The 22,577-nt window shown below is 44.1% G+C and overlaps 1 protein-coding gene across 1 annotated transcript in view; it reads right to left on the minus strand.

Annotated features, from left to right (window-relative positions):
- The window catches only part of LOC145356030 (breakpoint cluster region protein), a 406,846-nt gene that overhangs the window by 44,899 nt on the left and 339,370 nt on the right, over window positions 1-22,577 (minus strand). The window contains exon 18 of the mRNA XM_080208612.1: window positions 6,482-6,591. Within this exon, the coding sequence (XP_080064738.1) occupies window positions 6,482-6,591 (110 nt within the window). The remainder of the gene's footprint in view (window positions 1-6,481; window positions 6,592-22,577) is intronic.

Consider the following 22,577-nt stretch of genomic DNA (forward strand, 5'->3'; position numbering starts at 1 on the left):
GGCCTCGCACTGCATTATGCACAGTGACTAGCTTTGTTTGTGCTCAAGTTGACTAAGGGTGCTTAAGGTTGCTGGTACCCAGAATCTCTGACAATTATGTTTTTGGTTTTTTAATGTTTGATCACTTTTGTTACTTTCTTTACCCTTCCTGACCAATTCTGTTTTTTTACGTAAAACTACTCTACTCTCGAGCCTTGACATTTTCCTTGCTGATTTTGAATTCGTCATTGCCTGAACCTTCTCACCTCTTTCCACCTTTATTAGGTTAAGATTGTAGAAAGACCCAGTTTGTCAGTACATTGGGGCACTGTATCCAAACTCGATCCCTCTTTCTCCAGCACTGACAGCAATGACTGAAGAAAGAAAACTCGACACCATTCTTTCAGCCACACACATAGCCTCCTAATCTGGGTGGAGCTGAGAAACAGGAAAGGTATGACCACATTAATGGTGTTGCATTATAGTCAGTGAGAACTGGACAAGCAAATCTGCAGAGAGATAGCAGACAACTACATAAGAACATAAGAAATAGGAGCAGGAGTAGGCCATCTAGCCCCTCGAGCCTGCCCCGCCATTCAATAAGATCATGGCTGATCTGTCGTGGCTCAGTTCCACTTTCCCGCTTTCTCCCCATAACCCTTAATCCCCTCTCTTATCAAAAACCCATCAACCCGCGTATTAAAAATATTTAGCGAGGCAGCCTCCACCACTTCAACGGGCAGAGAATTCCAGAGATTCACCACCCTTTGAGTGAAGAAATTCCTCCTCAACTCCGTTCTAAACCGCACCCCCTTTATCCTGAGGCTGTGCCCCCTAGTCCTACTGTCCTTTCTGAGCAGGAAGAGCCTCTCCACCTCTATCCTATCCATCCCATTCAACATCTTATACGTCTCAACGAGATCTCCCCTCATTCTTCTAAACTCTAATGAGTACAAGCCTAGTTTATTCAGCCTCTCCTCATAGTTCATACTGCAGGAAACCAAGTTGTGATAGTTGGGGATTTTAACTTTTCACATATTGTTTGGGACTCCCATACTGTTAAAGGTCTAGACGAGTTAGAGTTTGTAAAACGTGTTCAGGAAAATTTTCTAAATCAATATATAGAGGTACCAACTTGAGAGCAGCAATATTAGATCTCCTATTAGGAAATGAGTAAGGACAAGTGATGGACGTGTATGTAGGGGAACACTTTTGTTCCAGTGATCATAACGCCATTAGTTTCAATTTGATCATGGATAAAGATAGATCTGGTCCTTGGGTTGAGGTTCTGAACTGGAAAAAGGCCAAGCTTGAAGAAATGAGAAAAGATCTAAAAAGCATGGATTGGGACAGGCTGTTCTCTGGCAAGGATGTGATCGGTAAGTGGGAGGCCTTCAAAGGAGAAATTTTGAGGGCAGAGTTTGTATGTTCCTGTCAGGATTAAAGGCAAAGTGAGTAAGAGTAAGGAACCTTGGTTCTCGAGGGATATTGGAACTCTGATAAAGAAGAAGAGAGTGATGTAAGACATGTATAGGCAACAGGGAGCAAATAAGATGGCTAAGGAGTATAAAAAGTGCAAGAAACTACTTAAGAAAGAAATCAGGAGGGCTAAAAGAAGACATGAGGTTGTTTTGGCAGTCAAGGTGAAGGATAATCCTAAGAGCTTCTACAGGTATATTAACAGCAAAAGGGTAGTAAGGGATAAAATTGGTCCTCTTGAAGATCACAGTGGCCGGTTATGTATGGTACCAAAAAAAAAGGGGAGATATTAAATGGGTTTTTTGCAGCTGCATTTACTAAGGAAACTGGCATGGAGTCTGTGGAAATAAGGCAAACAAGTAGGGAGGTCATGGAACCTATACAGATTAAAGGGGAGGAGGTGCTTGCTGTCTTGAGGCAAATCAGAGTAGATAAATCCCCAGGACCAGACAGGGTATTCACTCGGACCTTGAAGGAGACTAGTGTTGAAATTGCAGGGACCCTGGCAGATATATTTAAAATGCTGGTATCCACGGGTGAGGTGCCGGATGATTGGAGGATAGCTCATGTTGTTCCGTCGTTTAAAAAAGGATCAAAAAGTAATCTGGGAAATTATAGGCCAGTAGGTTTGACATCAGCAGTAGGTAAATTATTGGAAGGAGTACTAAGAGATAGGATCTACAAATATTTGGATAGACAGGGACTTATTAGGGAGAGTCAACATGGCTTTGTGCGTGGTAGGTCATGTTTAACCAATCTATGAGAGTTTTTTGGGGAGGTTACCAGGAAAGTGGATGAAGGGAAGGCAGTGGATGTTGTCTACATGGACTTCAGTAAGGTCTCTGACAAGGTCTCACAAGGTTCAGTCGCTAAGTATACATGGAGAGGTAGTAAATTGGATTAGACATTGGCTGAATAGAAGAAGAATAATCAGTAATCTCTAAACTGTCTGTGCTTTATATGCTCTGTCTGAGGCCAGAACTCTCCATTCACCTGACGAAGAGGGTAACCCCTCGAAAGCTTGTGAGAATATTATCAAATAAATAGGTTGGACTAAAACCTGGTGTTGTCAGACTTTTTACTGTGTTTACGCCAGTCCAACGCCGGCATACCCACATCATGAATAGAAGAAGCCAGAGAGTGGTAGTGGAAGATTGCTTCTCTGAGTGGAGGCCTGCAACTAGTGGTGTGCCACAGGGATCAGTGCTGGGTCCATTGTTATTTGTCATCTATATCAAAGATCTGGATGATAATGTGGTAAATTGGATCAGCAAATTTGCTGATGATACAAAGATTGGAGGTGCAGTGGACAGTGAGGAAGGTTTTCAAAGTTTGCAGAGGGATTTGGACCAGCTAGAAAAATGGGCTGAAAAATGGCAGATGAAGTTGAATGCAGACAAACTTTGGAAGGACAACCCCAAGGTAGAACATACAAGGTAAATGGTAGGACACTGAAGAGTGCAAGAGAACAGAGGGATCTGGGAATACAGATACATAGTTCCCTAAAAGTGGTGTCACAGGTAGATAGGATCGTAAAGAGTGCTTTTGGTACATTGGCCTTTATAAATCGGAGTATGGAGTATAAGAGTTGGAATGTTATGGTAAGGTTGTAAAAGACTTTGGTGAGGTCGAATTTAGAGTATTGTGTGCAGTTTTGGTCACCTAATTACAGGAAGGATATTAATAAGGTTGAAAGAGTGCAGAGAAGGTTTACAAAGATGTTGCCGGGACTTGAGAAACTGAGTTACAGAGAAAGGTTGAATAGGTTATGACTATTCCCTGGAGTGTAGAGGAATGAGGGAAGATTTGATAGAGTATAAAATTATGGTGGGTACAACAGAGTGAACTCAAGTAGGCTTTTTCCACTGAGGCTAGGAGAGAAAAAAACCAGAGGACACGGGTTAAGCGTGAAGGGGGAGAAGTTCAAAGGGAATATTAGGGGGAGCTTCTTCACACAGAGTGGTGGGAGTGTGGAATGAGCTGCCAGATGAAGTGGTAAATGCAGGCTCACTTTTAACATTTAAGGAAAGCTTGGACAAGTACTTGGATTAGAGGGGTGTGGAGGGATATGGTCCAGGTGCAGGTCAGTGGGACTTGGCAGAAGAATGGTTCGGCACAGCCAAGAAGGGCCAAAAGGCTTGTTTCTGTACTGTAATGTTCTTTGGTTCTAATTTGTTTATCCCCAAGTCAATTGCTGCATGCCTCTGAAATTACAAGTTGTATTTTTAAGTTGGACCATATCTGCTCAAGGGTTCCCAGGATATCATTCCGAGTTGGTTCCTATGTGGACCACTGCAACTAGATGAGCTCTCTGCACTCCTACTTCTTCCCAGCTGTATTAGGATATGAGGTTGGGGTCTCTTAGAGTCAGTCAGAAGCGTGCAGCTTTGAGCTGAAAGTGATAGCTCCGGGTCTAGGGCCGGAGTTATATGATTCTTATTTCATGTTGCAATTAATATAAAACTGCAGAATAGTTATATAAAATCTAATATTAGTCAATTTACTGAAGCATATTGTTACAATTACTATTTACACAGAAATCATGAGCAGAGCTATTGTCACTAGACTAACAACCCTTTGTTTCAATGGCAACCAAGGAGGAAATCAGCTAACAGATGATTTCAGGTGACATAGCTTTAAATTGAGGGGTGGTAATTATAGGACGGATGTCAGAGGTAGGTTCTTTACTCAGAGGGTAGTAAGGGCGTGGAATGCCCTGCCTGCAGCAGTTGTGGACTCGCCAACTTTAAGGGCGTTCAAATGGTCCGCGGATAGGCATGTGGATAACATTGGAATAGTTTAGGTTAGAGGGTCATTAGATTGGTTCCACTGGTCGGCGCAACATCGAGAGCCAAAGGGCCTGTACTATGCTGTAATGCTCTATGATCTAATATTCTGATCACAGCCCCAATAAATTGACATACTAGTACGAGTCTTTGCATGGACTGAAATGTTTGAGCGCATAAACCTGAGATGGTCGTAGAGTCATAGAGGTTTACAGCATGGAAAAACAGGCCCTTCGACCCAACTTGTCCATGCCGCCCTTTTTATTTTGAAACCCCTTAAGCTAATCCCTATTGCCTGCATTTGGCCCATATCCCTCTATACCCATTGTACCCATGTAGCTATCTAAATGCTTTGTAAAAGATAAAATTGTACCCGCCTCTACTACCATCTCTGGCAGCTTGTTCCAGACACTCACCACCCTCTGCATGAAAAAATTACTTCCCTGGACACTTTTGTATCTCTTCCCCTCACCCTAAAATCATCAGTGAGATTGTTTTTTAAACATAGAAAAAACTACAGCACAATAACCGGCCCTTCAGCCCATAAAATTGTGCCGAACATGTCCCTAAGTTAGAGATTACTAGGCTTACCTATAACCCTCTATCTTACTCAGTTCCATGTACTTATCTAAAAGTCTCTTAAAAGACCCTATTGAATCCACTTCCACCACCGCTGCTGGCAGCCCATTTCACACACTCACCACTCTGTGAAAAAACTTACCCCTGACATCTCCTCTGTACCTACTCCCCAGCACCTTAAACCTGTGTCCTCTTGTGGCAACCATTTCAGCCCTGGGAAAAAGCCTCCGACTACCCACTCGATCAATACCTCTCAACATCTTATACACCTTTATCAGGTCACCCTTCATCCTTCATCTCTCCAAGGAGAAAAGGCCAAGCACCCTCAACCTATCCTTATAAGGCATGCTCCCCAATCCAGGCAACATCCTTGTAAATCTCCTCTGCACCCTTTCTGCGGCTTCTACATCCTTCCTGTAATGAGGCAACCAGAACTGAGCACAGTACTCCAAGTGGGGTCAGACCAGGACGCTATACAGCTGCAACATTATCTTGTGATTCCTAAGCTCAATTCCTCGATTGATGAAGGCCAGTACACCATACGCTTTCTTAACCACAGCTTCAGCCTGCGCAGCTGCTTTGAGCGTCCTATGAACCCGGACCCCAAGATCCTTCTGATCTTCCACACTACCAAGAGTCCTACTATTCATATTATATTCTGCCATCCTATTTGACCTGCCAAAATGAACCACTTCACACTTATCTGGGTTGAACTCCATCTGCCACTTCTCTGCCCAGTATTGCATCCTGTCAATGTCTCGCTCTAACTTCTGACATCCTTCCACACGATCCACAACACCTCCAACCTTTGTGTCATCAGCAAACTTACCAATCCAGTCCTCCACTTCTCATCCAGGTCATTTATAAAAATCACAAAGAGTAAGGGTCCCAGAACAGATCCCTGGGGCACTCCACTGGTGACTGACCTCCATGCAGAATATAACCCATCTCTAACCACTCTTTGCCTTCTGTGGGCAAGCCAATTCTGGACTACAAAGCAATGTCCCCTTGGATCCCATGCCCCCTCACTTTCTCAATAAGCCTTGCATGGGGGCCCTTATCAAATGCCTTGTTGAAGTCCATATAAACTACATCTACTGCTCTTCCTTCACGAATGTGATTAGTTACATCCTCAAAAAATTCAATCAGGCTCGTAAGGCATGATGTGCCTTTGACAAATCCATGCTGACTATTCTTAATCATATTATATGGTATTTCAAGATTCTCCCCTTCTGAGCTGCTGCTGGATAAAATGCTTATTCCCTCCTCACGTTCCTCCCTTTCTCTTCTGAACTCTGCCAAGAGGTCATTCTCTGTAGGTGAATTCAAACATTAGATTGTCCAATTACAGATGGCATTGCAGTCTTTCTCTGTTCAATTCTCACCTGACATCCAAACATAAATATACTCTGGCATAGGTCATTAAATGGTAATTAGGAGTAGGAAATTTGGTTGAATTTTCTTCTCCCTAAATTGGGGCACCAAGGTCAATTGTAGCACCCCTGCTCAGAAAGCAGCTAACAGCACAGAGCAAGAATTTAACATACAGCTGTGAGATCTGTAAAGCTTACAATGCATTTATTCATTAAATCATCAGGTATCAGCAGTTTTGTAATTTTGTACAGTAGAGAAATATCAACAGGAGGCAGCTTACTCACTTGGTGACTATTGCAATCTTTACACCAAAGACTCCAGTCTGTTTCCGAGATGGCATTCGTTTCAAGCTGAACTCACGACTGGTGAACTTCATTGATAACTTCACCTCAATCTGGGAAAGAAAAACCATCACTGACATTTGGACAAATTAAGGAAAGTAGCCCTGATTGTAAAGGATGATATGAGGACATTAGTGAGAAAGGATCTTGGCTCAGAAGATGAGGCAGATCGATATAGGTGGAGATCAGGAATAGGAAGACCAGAAAACACTGAGAACAGTTTATAGAGTCCCGAACAGTAGTTATCCCATTGGATAGGGCACTAAAAAAAAATCTTTGAAGCATATAATGGAGGCAACGTAATACTCATAGAGGACTTTATTCTAGATATAGAGCGGACCAAGTATATTGACAAAGATGAGTTCATACAATGTTTTTTGCGACAGTTTCCTAGAATTATAGGGAGTGGGATAGCTTGATCTTGGGATTGGACATAGCTCGGCACAACATTGAGGGCCAAAGGGCCTGTACTGTGCTGTAATGTTCTATGTTTGACCAATTTATTAGAGTTCTTTGAAGGAGTAGCATGTCTGAATCAGTGGGAGTCAGGAAAATGTATTGCTTGGCAAGCCTGCCATGTAAGAAAGTATCTGTGAAGGCACGATCTTCATTGCTGAGGGGTGAGTGGGTGCTGCAGTCACGCCAGCCAATCCAGGAAAGAGGTGCAAGGCAGTCACAGGGACAGAGGTGATTTGTTTAAAAAGCTCACCTTGGTACTCTAGGGCTTTCTTCCAGTTAAAATACAAACACAAAGGCAAACCTACCACCCCCATGCTGCCCACACACACTCTCAATGCCGCAACTATGCCAAGCATACATGATAATGCCTGGCGGTGAACCCAGACACCAATTCCTTTTGTTGAAACAAAACATTGCTTGGGCTCACTGCTGTCAATTTCGCATTATTTATTTATACAAGATTATGAGACTTCAAGGGCTGCAGTGTTTGTTTTTGAGACTTTAAATGGTCTGGATGTTTGACACTTGTATTGCCTTGTAGTAAAATGCCTTTTGTCAACACTGTGGGAAGCTACAAATAATTTACATTGTTTAAAAGATTTAAAGCTTATTTAATACATTCTACTGCCAATATGAGGTTCCCTGGCAGATGCAATCTCTCCTCATATGTCAGTCCTGCCATCCCAGGAATCATCTGGTAAATCTGGTGCAGAAGGTGAAGTTGCATGGGATCAGAGCTGGCAAGGTGGATACAAAACTGATTCGGACAAAAAAGACAAGAGGGTAGCAATGGAAGGACCTTTGCTGTTTGTAATATATATAAATGATTTGGAGGAAAATGTAACTGATTTGATTAGTAAGTTTGTGGACGATACAAATGTTGGTGGATTTGCGGATAATAATGAGGACCATCAGCATCAGATTGCATCGGATAGGATAATATTCACTGGAGTTAAGAAGAATGAGGGGAATCTCACAGAAACCTATAAAATTCTAACAGGACTAGACAGGATAAATGCAAGAAGGATGTTCCAATGGTGAGGGTGTCCAGAACCAAAGAACAGTACATAGAACATAGAACACTACAGCGCAGAACAGGTCCTTCGGCCCACAATGCTGCGCCGACCAGTTACAAAAACAATGACCCACTAGCCTATACCAATCCCTTTTCGTCCATAAACCTATCCATAGATCTCTTAAACGCCCCCAAACTAGGCGCATTTACAACTGCAGCAGGCACGGCATTCCAATCCCTCACCACCCGCTGGGTAAAGAACCTACCCCTGACATCCGTCCTGTAGCTACCCCCCCTTAATTTAAGCCATGCCCCCTCGTGCTAGCTTTCTCCATCCGAGGAAAAAGGCTATCACTATCCACCCTATCTAAACCTCTAATCATCTTATATGTTTCAATAAGATCCCCTCTTAGCCGCCTTCTTTCCAACGAAAACAACCCCAAATCCCTCAGTCTCTCCTCATAGGACCTCCCCACCATACCAGGCAACATCCTAGTAAACCTCCTCTGCACCCTCTCCAAAGCCTCCACATCCTTCTTGTAATGTGGGGACCAGAACTGCACACAGTACTCCAAGTGCGGCCGCACCAGAGTAGTGTACAGTTGCAACATGACGCTGCGACTCCTAAATTCAATCCCCCTACCAATAAACGCCAAGACACCGTACGCCTTCTTAACAACCTTATCTACTTGATTCCCAACTTTCAGGGATCTATGTACACATACACCTAGATCCCTCTGTTCATCCACACTATTCAAAGTCCTCCCGTTAGCCCTATACTCAACACATCTGTTGCTCCTACTAAAGTGAATTACCTCACACTTCTCCGCATTAAATTCCATCCGCCACCTCTCGGCCCAGCTCTGCAACCTATCTAAGTCTCCCTGCAGACTATGACACCCTTTCTCACAATCTACCACACCTCCGACTTTGGTGTCATCAGCAAATTTACTAATCCACCCAACTATACCCTCATCCAGATCATTAATAAAGATTACAAACAACAGTGGCCCCAAAACAGATCCCTGAGGCACACCACTCGTAACCGAACTCCATGATGAATATTTACCATCAACCACCACCCTCTGTCTCCTATCTGATAGCCAATTCCTAATCCAACTTCCTAGATTACCCACAATCCCATACATCTGCATTTTCTGTAGAAGCCTACCATGGTGAACCTTATCGAACGCCTTACTAAAATCCATATATACCACGTCAACTGCCTTGCCCCCATCCACCTCTTTGGTCACCTTCTCAAAAAACTCAATAAGGTTAGTAAGGCACGACCTACCTGCTACAAAACCATGCTGACTATTTCTAATCAATTCATTACACTCCAAATAACTATAAATCCTATCCCTAATAATTTTTTCTAAAACCTTGCCCACAACAGAAGTAAGACTCACCGGTCTATAATTCCCGGCAAAGTCTCTGTTCCCCTTCTTAAACAATGGGACAACATTCGCTATCCTCCAATCCTCCGGGACTACACCAGAGACCAATGACGACCTGAAGATCAGAGCCAGAGGCTCTGCAATCACCTCTCTTGCCTCCCAGAGAATCCTAGGGTAGATCCCATCCGGACCAGGGGACTTATCTATTTTCAGCCCCTCAAGAATATCCAGCACATCCCCCTTATCAACTGCAATACTGTCTATTTTACACCCCTGCAACCCAGTGTCCTCCTCAGCTATATTCATGTCCCCCTGCGTGAACACCGAAGAGAAATATTGGTTCAATGCTTCTCCAATCTCCTCCGGTTCAACACACAACTTCCCTCTGCTGTCTGTAACTGGCCCTAATCTTGCCCTGACCAACCTTCTGTTCCTGACATACCTATAGAACGCTTTAGGATTCTCCTTAATCCTATCAGCCAAAGTCTTCTCATGTCCTCTTTTAGCCCTTCTTAACTCACTCTTCAACTCTAATCTAAAGCTTTCTAGTGCACTACCTGAGCCCTCAAATCTCATCCGAACATAAGCCTCCTTTTTCTTTTTAACCATTGACTCAACTCTTTTAGTGCACCACGGTTCCCTAGATCTACCAATTCCTCCATGCCTGACAGGGACATACCTATCAAGGACTCGCAGTAGCTGCTCCTTGAAAAAACTCCACATTTCAGACGTTCCCAGTCCCTGTAATCTCCTAGTCCAATCTATGCTTCCTAATTCTCTCCTAATAGCCTCATAATTACCCTTACCCCAGCTAAAACTACTGACCCGAGGTTCATGCCTATCCCTTCCCATCACTAAGGTGAACGTAACCGAATTGTGGTCACTATCACCAAAATGCACACCAACTTCCAAGTCTAGCACCTGGTCTGGCTCATTTCCCAGCACCAAATCCAATATAGCCTCACCTCTAGTTGGCCTATCTACATACTGAGTCAAAAAACCTTCCTGCACGCTTTGTAAAAACACTGACCCCTCTAACGAGCTAGAACTATAGCAATTCCAATCAATATTCGTAAAGTTAAAGTCCCCCATAACACTTACCCTATTACTTTCACTCCTAACCAGGATTGTCTCCGCAATCCTTTCCTCAACCTCTCTAGAACTTTTAGGAGGTCTATAAAAGACTCCCAACAGGGTGACCTCTCCTCTCCTATTTCTAATCTCCGCCCATACTACCTCAACTGACAAGTCCTCATCAAACTTCCTCTCCGACACTGTGATACAGTCCTTGACTAGCAATGCTACCCCACCCCCCCTTCTACCTTCTTCTCTACTCCGACTAAAGCATTTGTACCCCGGATAGTACAGCACCGTATAGGCCGTTCGGCCGTCGATGTGCCGAGCTTTGTCCGAAACCAAATTTAAAAAGAGTTGTAGAGATGAGCCAGGTAATTACAGACCATGTCAAATGCTACAGAAACCATTGGAGAAAATTCTGAAGGACAGCATTTATCTCCACTTGAAGAGGCAAGCTTGATTAGGGATAGTCAGCATGGCTTTGTCCAAGGGAGGGCATGCCTAACAAATTGGATTAAATTTTTTGAGGAGTTGACCAGGTGTATAGATGAGGGTAGTGCAGTTGTTTATATGGATTTCAGCAAAACCTTTGACAAGGTCCCATATGGAAGACCTGTAAAGAACGTAAAAAGATAAATGCACATGGAAAGCAAGGTACTTTAAAGTGGATTCAAAATTGGCTCAGTTGTGGAGACAGAGGGTGATGACAGAAGCCAGTATTGAGTGGCGCACTACAGGGATCTGTGCTGGGTCTCCTATTATTCACCATTTATATAAAAGACATAGATGACTATGTGGGGGCTAGGATTAGTAAGTTTGTAGATGTAACAAAGATTGGCTGGCTGGTTAACAGTGAAGTTGAGTATCTTGGATTACAAGATGATAATAGACAGGGTGTCAAACAGAGAGATGTGAGGTGAGACACTTTGGAATGAGTAATTCGACAAGAAAATATACAACGAATGGCATGACACCAGGAAGTTCTCTGGAACAAAGGGGCCTTAGCATGGTAAGCACTGACATTGACTTAACATGTTTATCCATAGATCTCTGAAAACGGAACAGCATATTAATAGGATAGTATAAAAGACATATGGGACACTTCTGTTTATCAATCGAGACATAGATTACAGAAGCAGATAAGTTATGTTGGAGTTGTGTCGAACTTTGCTGAGGCCATAGAAAGAATCGTGTGTGCAGTTCTGGTCACCATGTTATAGGAAGAGTAGGAACATAAAAACATAGGAATTAGGAGTGAGTAGGCAATTCATCCCTTTGAACCTACTCCGGTACTCTATATGATCATGGCTGATCTCCTTCTCATCCTAACTCCCCTTCCTTGCCTTTCCCCCACAGCCCGTTATCCCACTTTTGATCAAATATTTATCAACCCTTTTCCTGAATCCATTGACTGATTCTGCATCCACTGCACTCTGGGGTGGTGAGTTCCATAGATTCACAACCCTCTGTGAGAAGTAGCTTCTCCTCATCTCTCTCTTGGAACTTCCCCCTCCCATACTCTACAACTATGACCTCTTGTCCTAGGTTGTTCTAGAAGGGGGAGCATTTGGTTAACATTTGTAATTTTGTTTGTAATTTTGTTTGTAATTTTTATTAATGATCTGGATGAGGGTATAGTTGGGTGGATTAGTAAATTTGCTGATGACACCAAAGTTGGAGGTGTGGTAGATTGTGAGGAAGGGTGTCATAGTCTGCAGGGAGACTTAGATAGGTTGCAGAGCTGGGCCGAGAGGTGGCGGATGGAATTTAATGCGGAGAAGTGTGAGGTAATTCACTTTGGTAGGAGCAACAGATGTGTCGAGTATAGGGCTAATGGGAGGACTTTGAATAGTGTGGATGAACAGAGGGATCTAGGTGTGTGTGTACATAGATCCCTGAAAGTTGGGAATCAAGTAGATAAGGTTGTCAAGAAGGCGTACGGTGTCTTGGCGTTTATTGGTAGGGGGATTGAATTTAGGAGTCGCAGTGTAATGTTGCAACTGTACACTACTCTAGTGCGGCCGCACTTGGAGTACTGTGTGCAGTTCTGGTCCCCGCATTACAAGAAGGATGTGGAGGCGTTGGAGAGGGTGCAGAGGAGGTTTACTAGGATGTTGCCTGGTATGGTGGGGAGGTCCTATGAGGAGAGACTGAGGGATCTAGGGTTGTTTTCGTTGGAAAGAAGGCGGCTAAGAGGGGATCTTATTGAAACATATAAGATAATTAGAGGTTTAGATAGGGTGGATAGTGATAGCCTTTTTCCTCAGATGGAGAAAGCTAGCACGAGGGGGCATGGCTTTAAATTAAGGGGGGGTAGCTACAGGACGGATGTCAGGGGTAGGTTCTTTACCCAGCGGGTGGTGAGGGATTGGAATGCCCTGCCTGCTGCAGTTGTAAATGCGTCTAGTTTGGGGGCGTTTAAGAGATCTCTGGATAGGTTTATGGACGAAAAGGGATTGGTATAGGCTAGTGGGTCATTGTTTTTGTAACTGGTCGGCGCAACATCGTGGGCCGAAGGGCCTGTTCTGCGCTGTAATGTTCTATGTTCTATTTACTTTATTAATCCTATTGAGTATTTTATATACCTCAATCAGATCTCCCCCATTCTTCTGTACTCCAGCAAATACAAGCCCAAGTTACTCAACAGCTTCTCATATGACAGCTCCTTCAAACTCGGAATCAATCGAGTCAACCTCTTCTGAACCACCTCCAGCGTCAACAAATCCTTCCCCAAAGGTGACCAAAACTGAGCACAATAGTCCAAGGGTGGTCTCACCAACGCCTTATACACTTCTCTATTTTTATACTCTCGACTCTTTGCAACAAATGCCAAGATTCCATTTGTCTTCCGTATAATATTCTTAATCTGTATACCCACTTTCTGAGACTCATGCACAAGAATATCTAGATCCCTCTGCAGAGACGCCTTTTGAATCTGTTTCCCATGTAAATAGTAATTTGCTTTTTAATTTTTCTGGCCAAAATGGATAACCTTGCATTTATCCACATTAAACATCATCAGCCAGATTCTGGCCCATTTTTCTAGCTGTTAATATCCACTTGTAAATTTTTATTTCCTCATCACAGCCTGCTTTCCCACCTATTTTCATGTTATCAGCAAATTTTGCTATGTTACACTCTGCCCTGCTTGTAGATCATTGACGCAGATTCTAGTTAGTTGTGGTCCAAGAACCGATCCCTGTGGGACCCCACTAGTTACAGATCGCCAACTGGGGAAGGATCCATTTATCCCAACCCTCTGCTTTCTACCAGTTAGCCAATCCTCAATCTGAGCCACTACTCTGTCCCCAACCCCTTGGGATCAAATCTTCTGGATCAGTTTCTTGTGTGACACCTTATCAAATGCCTTCTGAAAGTCCAGATGGATCACATCTACCTGGTTGTTACATCTTCAAAGAATTTTAGTAGGTTTGTCAACCAAGACTTGCCCGTCACAAAACCTGCTGACATTGGTGAATTGAGCTCTGCTTTTCCAGATGCTCAGTCACCTCCTCCTTAATGATTAACTCCAGCAATTTTCCCACCACAGAGGTTAAGCTGACTGGTCTATAATTTCTCGCTTTTCACCTCTCCTTTCTTGAATTAGAGTGTGACATTAGCAATTTTCCAGTCCACCGATACCCTCGATTCCAGAAAGGTATTTTGGGATATCATAACTAATGCATCCACTATCTCTGCTGTCACCTCCTTTAACACCCTAGGGTGTAGGCCACTAGGTCCAGGGGACTTGCCTACTTTAAAACCCTTCAGTTTCCCTTGGTTATGGTAATTTCACCAAGTTTCACTGTATGCGATTGGACTGCAGGGGACACAGAGGAGATTCACCAGGATGCTGCCTGGGATGGAACATTTGATTTATGAAGAGAGGTTGAATAGGTTTGGGTTCTTTTTATTGGAGCAGCAACGACTGAGGGGCGACCTGATCGAGGTGTACAAGATTATGAGAGACATGGACAGAATGGATAAGGAGCAGGGTTCCCTTTAGTTACATGAGGGCACATGAGTTCAAGGTGAGGGGGTTTTGGCGGGGGGGGGGATGGTGAGTGGTGAGGGGGTTTGGGGTTGGCGGGGGGTGAGGGGGTAGTGAGGGGAGTTAAAAAAGAGGACCTCTAGGGTTGTAATCTCAGGATTATTTCCTGTGCTATGTTGCCAATGAGGCTAGGAATAGGAAGATAGTGCAACTAAACATGTGGCTAAAGAGTTGGTATAGGAGAGAGGAGTTCAGATATCTTAATCATTGGGGTCTCTTTTGGGACAGATGGGACCTGTACAAGAAGGACGGGATACACCTAAACTAGAGTGGCACCGATATCCTGGCAGGTAGATTTGCTAGAGTTGCTTGGGAGGGTTTAAACTAGTATGAAACTAGAGTGAAAACTCAGTAGGAAACACCAGTAGGTCAGCAGGAGAAATAACTCAGAGCTACAGACTAAGGCCAGTAAGATTAAGAGGAAGTGCGGGCAGGGAGTAGTTGTTGAACATCGTGGGGCTGGTGGTCTGAAGTGCATTTGTTTCAACAGGCAAGACAGATGAACTTAGAGCTTGGATTAGTACTTGGAACAAGTACTCACTATAGGAAAGATGTAGAAGCTATTGAAAGGGTGCAGAGGAGATTTACAAGGATGTTGCCTGGACTGGGAGGCATGCCTTATGAAGTTAGGTTGAGGGAGCTGGGACTCTTTTCCCTGGAGAGACGAAGGTTGAGAGGCGACCTGATAGAAGTTTACAAAATGTTGAGAGGAATAGATAGGGTGGACTCTCAGAGGCTATTTCCCCGGTTTGAAATGGTCGCTACGAGAGGACACAGATTTAAGGTGCGGGGAGGGAGGTTCAGAAGTGATGTTAGGGGTAAGTTTTTCACTCAGAGGGTGGTGAGTGAATGGAATCGGCTGCCGTCAGTGGTGGTGGAGGCGAACTCGCTGGGGTCTTTTAAAAGACTTCTGGATGAGTATATGGGGTTTAATGAGATTGAGGGTTATAGATAGGTCTGTAGGTTGGTAGGTGATGTGGTCGGCGCAACTTGTGGGCCGAAGGGCCTGTTTGTGCTGTAGTGTTCTATGTTCTAAATGGTGTTGTTGCTATTAGAGACTTGTTGGAAGAGGGACAGGATTGGCAGCTCAGCTTCACACCATAATTACCCCTGCCCCAATTATAAACCTTGCCCTGCTGCATGACTTTATCCCTCTCCATTGCAATAATGGAGGACACCGAATTGTGGTCATTATCTCCAAAGTGCTCTCCCACAAACAAATCTAACACTTGGCCTGGTTCATTACCCAGTACCAAGTCCAATGTGGCCCCACCTCTTGTCGGCTTATCCACATATTGTGTCAGGAAACTCTCCTGCGCACACTGTACAAAAAGTGTCCTGTCCGAACTATTTGACCTATAAAGGTTCAATCAATATTTGGAAAGTTAAAGTCACCCATGATAATTACCTTGTGACCTCCACACCTATCCATAATCTACTTTGCCATTTCCTCCTCCATATCTCTTTTACTATTTGGGGGCCTATAGAAAACTCCTAACGTGACCGATCCTTTCCTATTTCTAACTTCAGCCCATATTACCTCAGTAGGCAGATCCCCCCCGAAATGCCTTTCAGCAGCCGTTAAACTATCCTCGATTAACAATGCTACTCCTCCACCTCTTTTACCGCCTTCCCTACTCTTACTGAAACATCTATACCCTGGTACTGCCAGCAACCATTCCTGTGTGTTCTAACCATGTCTCCGTAATGGCCACAATATCATAGTCCCAAGTACCAATTCACGCTCCAAGTTCACACCTTATTTCGGATGCTCCTTGCATAGACACACTTCAACCCACCATCCTGTCTGCCTGTACACTCCTGTGACCTTGATACCCTCCTCAGTACCTCACAACCCTCAACAATGGCTTTCGGATGACAGCTCATTTTCCCATCCCCCTTATCCTCAGATTGGATAAACACGATGTGTTTTCACTGGAACCATGGAGGTTGAGGTGTGACCTGATAGAGGTTTACAAGGTTATGAGTGGCATGGACAGAGTGGATAGTGAGATGCTCTTTCCTAGGGTAGAAAAGTCAAGTACTAGGGGACATAGGTTTAACATGCGTAGGGAAAACTTAGGTAAATGAGGAGATGTGCAAGGCAAGCTTTTTACACAGAGGGTGGTAATGCGCTGCCTGGGGAGGTGGTGGGAGCAGGTACGATAGTGGTATTTGAGGGGCAACTAGATGAATACATGAATAGGATGGGAATGGAAGGATGCGAATTTCGTAACTGCATATGATTTTAGTTTAGTTAGGGCATCATGATTGGCACAGGCTTCGAGGGCCGAAGGGCATGTTCCTGTGCTGTACTTTTCTTTGTTCTTTGTGTACCATTTGCCTTTTTTCAACTGCCTGCTGCACCTGCATGCTTCCCTTCATCGACTGGTGCACAAGGGCACCCAGGTCTTGTTGCACATTCCCCTCTCCTAATTTATAGCCATTCACATAGTAATTCGTCTTCCAGTTTTTGCTACCAAAGTGGATAACCTCACATTTATCCACATTTTACTGCATCTACCATTCACTTGCCCATTCATTCAACTTGTCCAAATCACATTGACAGATCTCTGCATACTTCTCGCAGCTCTCCGGAGATGGCAGGATTGTCATATGAGGAGAAATTGGCTAAACTGGGCCTGTATTCAGAGTTTCGAAGAATGACACATGTTTTCATTGAAACCTACAAAATACTAGAAGGGATACACAGGGAAGATACAAGTGGTATGTTTCCCCAGGCAGTGGACTTGAGAACAAGGGGCACAATTTCAAAATAAGGGAGAAGCCACTTAGGACTGATATGAGAATGGTTTTGATAGACTCAGTGGAGTTTTATGAAAAAGGCCCTTCAGTCAATTATGTCGACCATCAGACATATCTATTCTAATGCCATTTTCCAACAATTTGGTCCATAGCCTTGCGTCCTATGGTATTTCAAGTGATCATCACCCGCCTCTACCACTCTTTCAGGCTGTGAGTTTCAGCTTTTCACCATCCTCTGGGTGAAAAGATTTTCCTCAAGTCCCCTCAAAATTTCCAGACCCTTTACCTTAAAGCTATGACCCCTAGTTATTGACCCCATCACTAAAGGGGCAAAGTTCCTTCCTCTCTACCCTGTCTATATCCCTCATAATTTTGTACTCCTTGATGAGGCCTTCTCTGTTCTAAGGAGAACAAGCCCAGCCTATGAGTCTCTCTTCACAGCTGAAACGCTGGAGCTGGGTAACATCCTGGTGAAACTCCTCTGCAACCTTTCTAGTGCAATCACATTGTTTCTATAGTGTGGTGATGAGAAATGCGCACAGTACTCGAGCTGTGGTCTGACGAGCGCTTCATACAGCTCCATCATTACCCCACCATTCTGATAGTCTATGTCTCGACTAATAAAGGCCATATATGCCTTCTTAACCACCTTATCTACCTGTCCTTCAGGGATCTTTGGACTTGCACCTTATGATCCCTCTGGTCCTCTGTACTTTCTAGCGTACTACCATTCATTGTGTATTTGCTAGTTCTCCCAAAATGCAACACCTCATACTTTTCAGGGTTAAATTCCATTTTGCCCATCTGACCACCTATCTACATTGTCCTGTAATCTAAGGCTTTCCTCCTTGCTTTACTCATCAAAAGGATGGTGAATCTTTGGAATTCTCTAACCCAGAGGGCCGTGAAAACTCATTCGTTGAGTATGCTTAACCTAGAGATTGATTTCTAAATGCCAATGACGCAAAGGGATAGTGTGGGAAAAAAGCATTGAAATGAATGATCATCCATAATCATACTGAACACTAGATCAGGCTCAATGGGCTTAATGGCCTCCTCCTGTTCCTATGGCATGAAAATTGTGCAGGAATAGGCCATGCCTGGTTCCACAATGTAGTCAGTCAGTTCAACAGTGTCAGGTGCAAGTTCTGACAGGATTCAACCTGTTAGGGCCAAGATTAGGGCCAGTTACAGACAGCAGGGGGAAGTTGTGTGTGGAACCGGAGGGGATTGGAGAAGTATTGAACCAATATTTCTCTTCGGTGTTCACGCAGGGGGACATGAATATAGCTGAGGAGGACATTGGGTTGCAGGGGTGTAAAATAGACAGTATTACGGTTGATAAAGGGGATGTGCTGGAAATTCTTGAGGGGCTGAAAATAGATAAGTCCCCTGGTCCGGATGGGATCTACCCTAGGATTCTCTGGGAGGCTAGAGAGGTGATTGCAGAGCCTCTGGCTCTGATCTTCAGGTCGTCATTGGTCTCTGGTGTAGTCCCGGAGGATTGGAGGATAGCGAATGTTGTCCCATTGTTTAAGAAGGGGAACAGAGACTTTGCCGGGAATTATAGACCGGTGAGTCTTACTTCTGTTGTGGGCAAGGTTTTAGAAAAAATTATTAGGGATAGGATTTATAGTTATTTGGAGTGTAATGAATTGATTAGAAATAGTCAGCATGGTTTTGTAGCGGGTAGGTCGTGCCTTACTAACCTTATTGAGTTTTTTGAGAAGGTGACCAAGGAGGTGGATGGGGGCAAGGCAGTTGACGTGGTATACATGGATTTTAGTAAGGCGTTCGATAAGGTTCACCATGGTAGGCTTCTGCAGAAAATGCAGATGTATGGGATTGTGGGTAATCTAGGAAGTTGGATCAGGAATTGGCTATCAGATAGGAGACAGAGGGTGGTGGTGGATGGTAAATATTCATCATGGAGTACAGTTACGAGTGGTGTGCCTCAGGGATCTGTTTTGGGGCCACTGTTGTTTGTAATTTTTATTAATGATCTGGATGAGGGTATAGTTGGGTGGATTAGTAAATTTGCTGATGACACCAAAATTGGAGGTGTGGTAGATTGTGAGGAAGGGTGTCATAGTCTGCAGGGAGACTTAGACAGGTTGCAGAGCTGGGCCGAGAGGTGGCGGATGGAATTTAATGCGGAGAAGTGTGAGGTAATTCACTTTGGTAGGAGCAACAGATGTGTCGAGTATAGGGCTAACGGGAGGACTTTGAATAGTGTGGATGAACAGAGGGATCTAGGTGTGTGTGTACATAGATCCCTGAAAGTTGGGAATCAAGTAGATAAGGTTGTTAAGAAGGCGTACGGTGTCTTGGCGTTTATTGGTAGGGGGATTGAATTTAGGAGTCGCAGTGTAATGTTGCAACTGTACACTACTCTAGTGCGGCCGCACTTGGAGTACTGTGTGCAGTTCTGGTCCCCGCATTACAAGAAGGATGTGGAGGCGTTGGAGAGGGTGCAGAGGAGGTTTACTAGGATGTTGCCTGGTATGGTGGGGAGGTCCTATGAGGAGAGACTGAGGGATTTAGGGTTGTTTTCGTTGGAAAGAAGGCGGCTAAGAGGGGATCTTATTGAAACATATAAGATGATTAGAGGTTTAGATAGGGTGGATAGTGATAGCCTTTTTCCTCGGATGGAGAAAGCTAGCACGAGGGGGCATGGCTTTAAATTAAGGGGGGGTAGCTACAGGACGGATGTCAGGGGTAGGTTCTTTACCCAGCGGGTGGTGAGGGATTGGAATGCCCTGCCTGCTGCGGTTGTAAATGCGTCTAGTTTGGGGGCGTTTAAGAGATCTCTGGATAGGTTTATGGACGAAAAGGGATTGGTATAGGCTAGTGGGTCATTGTTTTTGTAACTGGTCGGCGCAACATCGTGGGCCGAAGGGCCTGTTCTGCGCTGTAATGTTCTATGTTCTATGTTCTACCTTTTATAGCGCTCCTGAAGATCAGGCAGCCTGAGAATTGAGTCATGCCATTTTTAAAGTCATCCCAACTCAGTGAAAATTCAGCCAAATGACATTGTTCTAGAGTTTGCAGGGATGGTGGTGGGGGGGTGGATGGGTCGTCGATATGCATTACTGTTTCAGGGTAGAAAGATATAGAGAAATTAATCGAGCATTCTGCCTCTGATCTTCAGATAAGCATTCTCCAAGGCAGACTTCACGACATATGACAGTGCAGAGTCGCTGATCAGAGACTGATAGCCAAGTTCCGCACACGAGGGCAGCCTCAACCAGGATCTTGGGTTCATGTCACACTATCTGTAACCCCCATGACTTGCCTGGACTTGCAAAATCTCACTAACTGTCCTAGCTGGATACAATACACACTTGTTTAACCTGTGCTTAACCCTCTCTCCACTCATATTATCTGTACCTTTAAGACGTGATTACCTGTAAAGGCTCTCATTCCGACCATTATCTTATAAATTGAGTTTGTGTCTTTATATGTCCTGTTTGTGAACACAACTCCCACTCACCTGACAAAGGAGCAGCGCTCCGAAAGCTAGTGGCTTTTGGTACCAAATAAACCTGTTGGACTTTAACCTGGTGTTGTGATGCTTCTTACTGAGAAATTAATTAACATAGTATATGGATTCTTGGGCTTCTTTAGAAAAGCTGTTATCATTAGCTGATGATTCAAGAACTAGATAATCACAGAATCCTACAGTGCAGAAGGAAGCCATATGGCCCATTGAGTTTGCATCAACCATAGTCCCACCCAGATCCTATCCCCATAACGCCATGCATACACCCTGCTAATCTCCCTGAAACTGAGGAGCAATTTAGCATAGCCAATCCGCCTGACATCTTTGGAGTGTGGGAGGAAACTGGAGCACCTAGAGGAAACCCACGCAGACATGGGGAGAATGTGCAAACTTCACACAGTCAGTGACCCAAACCAGGAAGCGAACCTGGACCTGGGTCCCTGGTGCTATGAGGCAGCAGTACTAACCACTGTGCAAGCAGCATGATGACACAGTTAGCATAGCTGCCTCACAGTGTCAGGAACCCAGGTTTGATTCTGGCCTTGGGGACAGTCTATGTGGAGTTTTCACATTCTGTCCATGTGTATGTGAGAATTTCCTCCAGGTGCTCCAATTTCCTCCCACAGCCCAAAAATGTGCAGGTTAGGTGATTGACAAATTCCCCCTTAGTGTCCAAAGATGGTGCAACAACAATAATCTCGCCTTCAATGTCAACAAAATAAAGGAGATTGTCGTTGACTTCAGAAACCGTAGTGGAGGACATGCCCCTGTCTACATCAATGGGGATGAAGTAGAAAATGGTTGAGAGCTTCAAGTTGTTAGGTATCCAGATCACCAACAACCTGTCCTGGTCCCCCCATGCTACCCAAAAAGCTCACCAACTCCTCTATGTTAAGTTGATCTTTCTGCCTTGCATTAAGTTTTTTTTGTACTTTGCATTAAGCTGATCTTTCTCTACACCCTAGCCGTCATTGTAATATTACATTCTGCACTTTCATTTCCTTCTCCATGAATGGTATGCTTTGTCTGTACAGCGTGCAAAAAAACAATATGGCTCCTGCTCTGCCTAAGACTGTAAGAAACTATAAAAGGTTGTGAATGTAGCCCAGTCCATCACATAAACCAGCCTTCCATCCATTGATTTGAGTCATAGAGGTTTACAACATGGAAACAGGCCTTTCGGCCCAATTTGTGCATGTTGCCCTTCTTTTTTAAACCCCTAATCTGGTCCCAATTGACTGCATTAGGCCTATAACCATCTTACCCATGTAAATACTTTTTAAAAGACAAAATTGTACTCACCTCTACTACTACCTCTAGCAACATTCACTTTTGTATCTCTCCCACTCAACTTAAACCTATGCCCTTTAGTTTTATACGCCCCTACCTTTGGGAAAAGATATTGACTATCTAGCTGATCCATGCCCCTCATTATGTTATAGACTTCTATAAGATCACCCCTCAGCCAATGTCACCAAGGCTCTTTCATAAATACCTTCCAAACCCATGACCCATCTATTGACATCTAGAACAAAGGTGCATGGGAACATAACCACCTGCAAGGTCTCCAATAAGCCATACAGCATTCTTACTTGGAAATACACTAGGCCATTATAGTTCACTCTATATGAACTATAATGGCTCAATTCCTTCAATGGGCCATTCCTTCATTGTCCCTGGGTCAAAATCATGGAACTCCATCCCTAATAGTACTGTGGGTGTACCTACACCACACAGACTCCAGCGGTCAAGAAGTTGGCTCAACATCATCT

Source organism: Carcharhinus amblyrhynchos, chromosome 20 (genome assembly GCF_965287045.1).
Source record: "Carcharhinus amblyrhynchos chromosome 20, sCarAmb.v2.hapA, whole genome shotgun sequence".
NCBI lineage: Eukaryota > Metazoa > Chordata > Chondrichthyes > Carcharhiniformes > Carcharhinidae > Carcharhinus > Carcharhinus amblyrhynchos.